At 27.9% G+C, this 1,897-nt stretch overlaps 1 protein-coding gene across 1 annotated transcript; it reads right to left on the bottom strand.

Moving 5' to 3' along the window:
* Positions 1-310: 310 nt before the first annotated feature.
* Positions 311-1,793, bottom strand: LOAG_09969 (hypothetical protein; the record flags this gene model as incomplete). Its single annotated transcript, XM_003145496.1, has 4 exons — positions 311-388; positions 920-1,024; positions 1,065-1,168; positions 1,700-1,793. Coding segments are annotated over 4 exons (381 nt in total), but the record flags the coding sequence as incomplete, so codon positions are not given.
* Positions 1,794-1,897: the final 104 nt, after the last annotated feature.

Here is a 1,897-nt window from a genome sequence, read left to right as displayed (position 1 = left end):
ATAATCGGAACAGCAGTATATGTTGTGCGGAAAACAAATTTTTCAAAATTGTGAATATTAATTTAAGCCTACATCTCAATCATCCATCACAATTTTTGATTGTTGTGCAATTTGTAAGGTTTTTTTTTCTTTTTTTTTTCTGCATGTCTATTTTGGATTTTTAAAAAATTTTAAATTTTATAAAAATACGCCATACATGTCTTCTTTTTCTTTTTCATAACTTATGTATGTTAACGTTGTGTCAAGGAAATTCTGTTTAGCATGTATTATTATTTATGCTATAAATGATCATATTTAATGGTTATCTTCTTCAGGAAATGAGATCCGATAGTGCATCACATATTTCGACGAAACTTCGTTCTGATCGTAATATCACGTTTTGTGTATTCTGTAAATGTCATTTATAAATATATTAATTCCCGGAAAATTATTTGGATTTTTTTTTTTGATTCAAAAAGGAAATGAAATTGTTTTCATTCTTAAGCCACGATATGACCGTATGGCAAATGTCAAACATATAGCATTTGGGAGTTCCTAAAGAAGTTTGACATGTACCATTTGGGAGTTCCTAAAGAAGCTTAATGTTTCCAGCAATCAGACCATTCTGTTTATTGCTAATTTAGCTGAAATCGAATTGATCTTTATCAGTTCTAAAATTTGCAATTTCGTATTAATTAATAAATTGATGGAAATGAAATTAACTAAAAAATGAAACGGTTTGTTTTCATCCATATTCCTCACTTTGGCTTCTGCATCCTCAATTTTAATGTAGTATCACTTACTGCCTCATTTTTTCTTTCAATCTATCGGAAATGATAACTCCTCCACTCTCTTCCTCAATATTTATTTTTATCGAATTGATTTTACCACTTCCAAAATTATACTAACATTTTTATATCTTTATCATTCAGTATTTTACTCTACTATTTGGGTTCAATTTGTTCACTTTTACAAATTCACTTCTGTTAAGTCTTTTTTTTCTAGAATTTTCAAAAATATATATGGTCATAATTCGACCTTGTAGCTGAATAATTCATTAATTAAATTAAAAGAGATAAACTTACAGTTCTTTCCTTGCACATTTTCATAACATTTGTTAAATCTTTATCAGTGATTAGATATGGTATCAAAAAGCTGGGACTCTCTGCTTTTTGATCTGTAAATAGTTCTGGATGAAAATAATAAAAATATTCAATAATTGACTTTCTTGAACGAATTTGGCTTGACTAATTTGTTCCAGTTTCTTATTTCATCCATTGCTTTGAATTGCAATGAGAAAAAAAAAAAGGAAGAACGGAAAGATTCCTTTTATCATTCGTGTGATTTAACAATCTTTACCACCTATAGCTAACTCATTAAGCATTATAACTTTACTAGTATAGCTAACTAATTAAGCATATAACTGATAATAGTGTCCCAGCATGAGTCATTAACATTTAACTGAATTTACTGGAAAAAATCATTGGGATGAACTTCAGTGGTATGATCAAAATGAGGAAATGAATAAATAAGCATTAAGCAATGGGGAAGATAGCTTTATATATTCTAATTAATAAGAGATAGTTGTCATTTATAATTTCAACTTTACTGATAGCTAATTAAGCTTATTAGTGACAATTAATAAGTTCAATAAATAACTATTTTACTGATCATTTTTGGCCATTTTCATTTTTTGGAAATTTTCAAAATTCAAACTTACTGAATGATAACCATGTTCCAGCATGAATCATTAAGAAAAATGTGCAGCAAACAAATGTAGCTAGATAAATATGTGTTGGTGACATAGCAGCAACCTATAATGCACAAGTTTTTTTTTTTCTTCTTCTTGATTATTCTTTGCCTGGAAATGAAACTGATGTCTGAGAAAAATAGCTATAAATTTTAAATTACCATTTAG

The sequence above is a fragment of the Loa loa genome, assembly GCF_000183805.2.
Source record: "Loa loa unplaced genomic scaffold supercont3.307, whole genome shotgun sequence".
Classification (NCBI taxonomy): domain Eukaryota; kingdom Metazoa; phylum Nematoda; class Chromadorea; order Rhabditida; family Onchocercidae; genus Loa; species Loa loa.
Note: the sequence above shows the minus strand (reverse complement) of the source record. Positions and strands in the feature narration are given on the sequence as shown.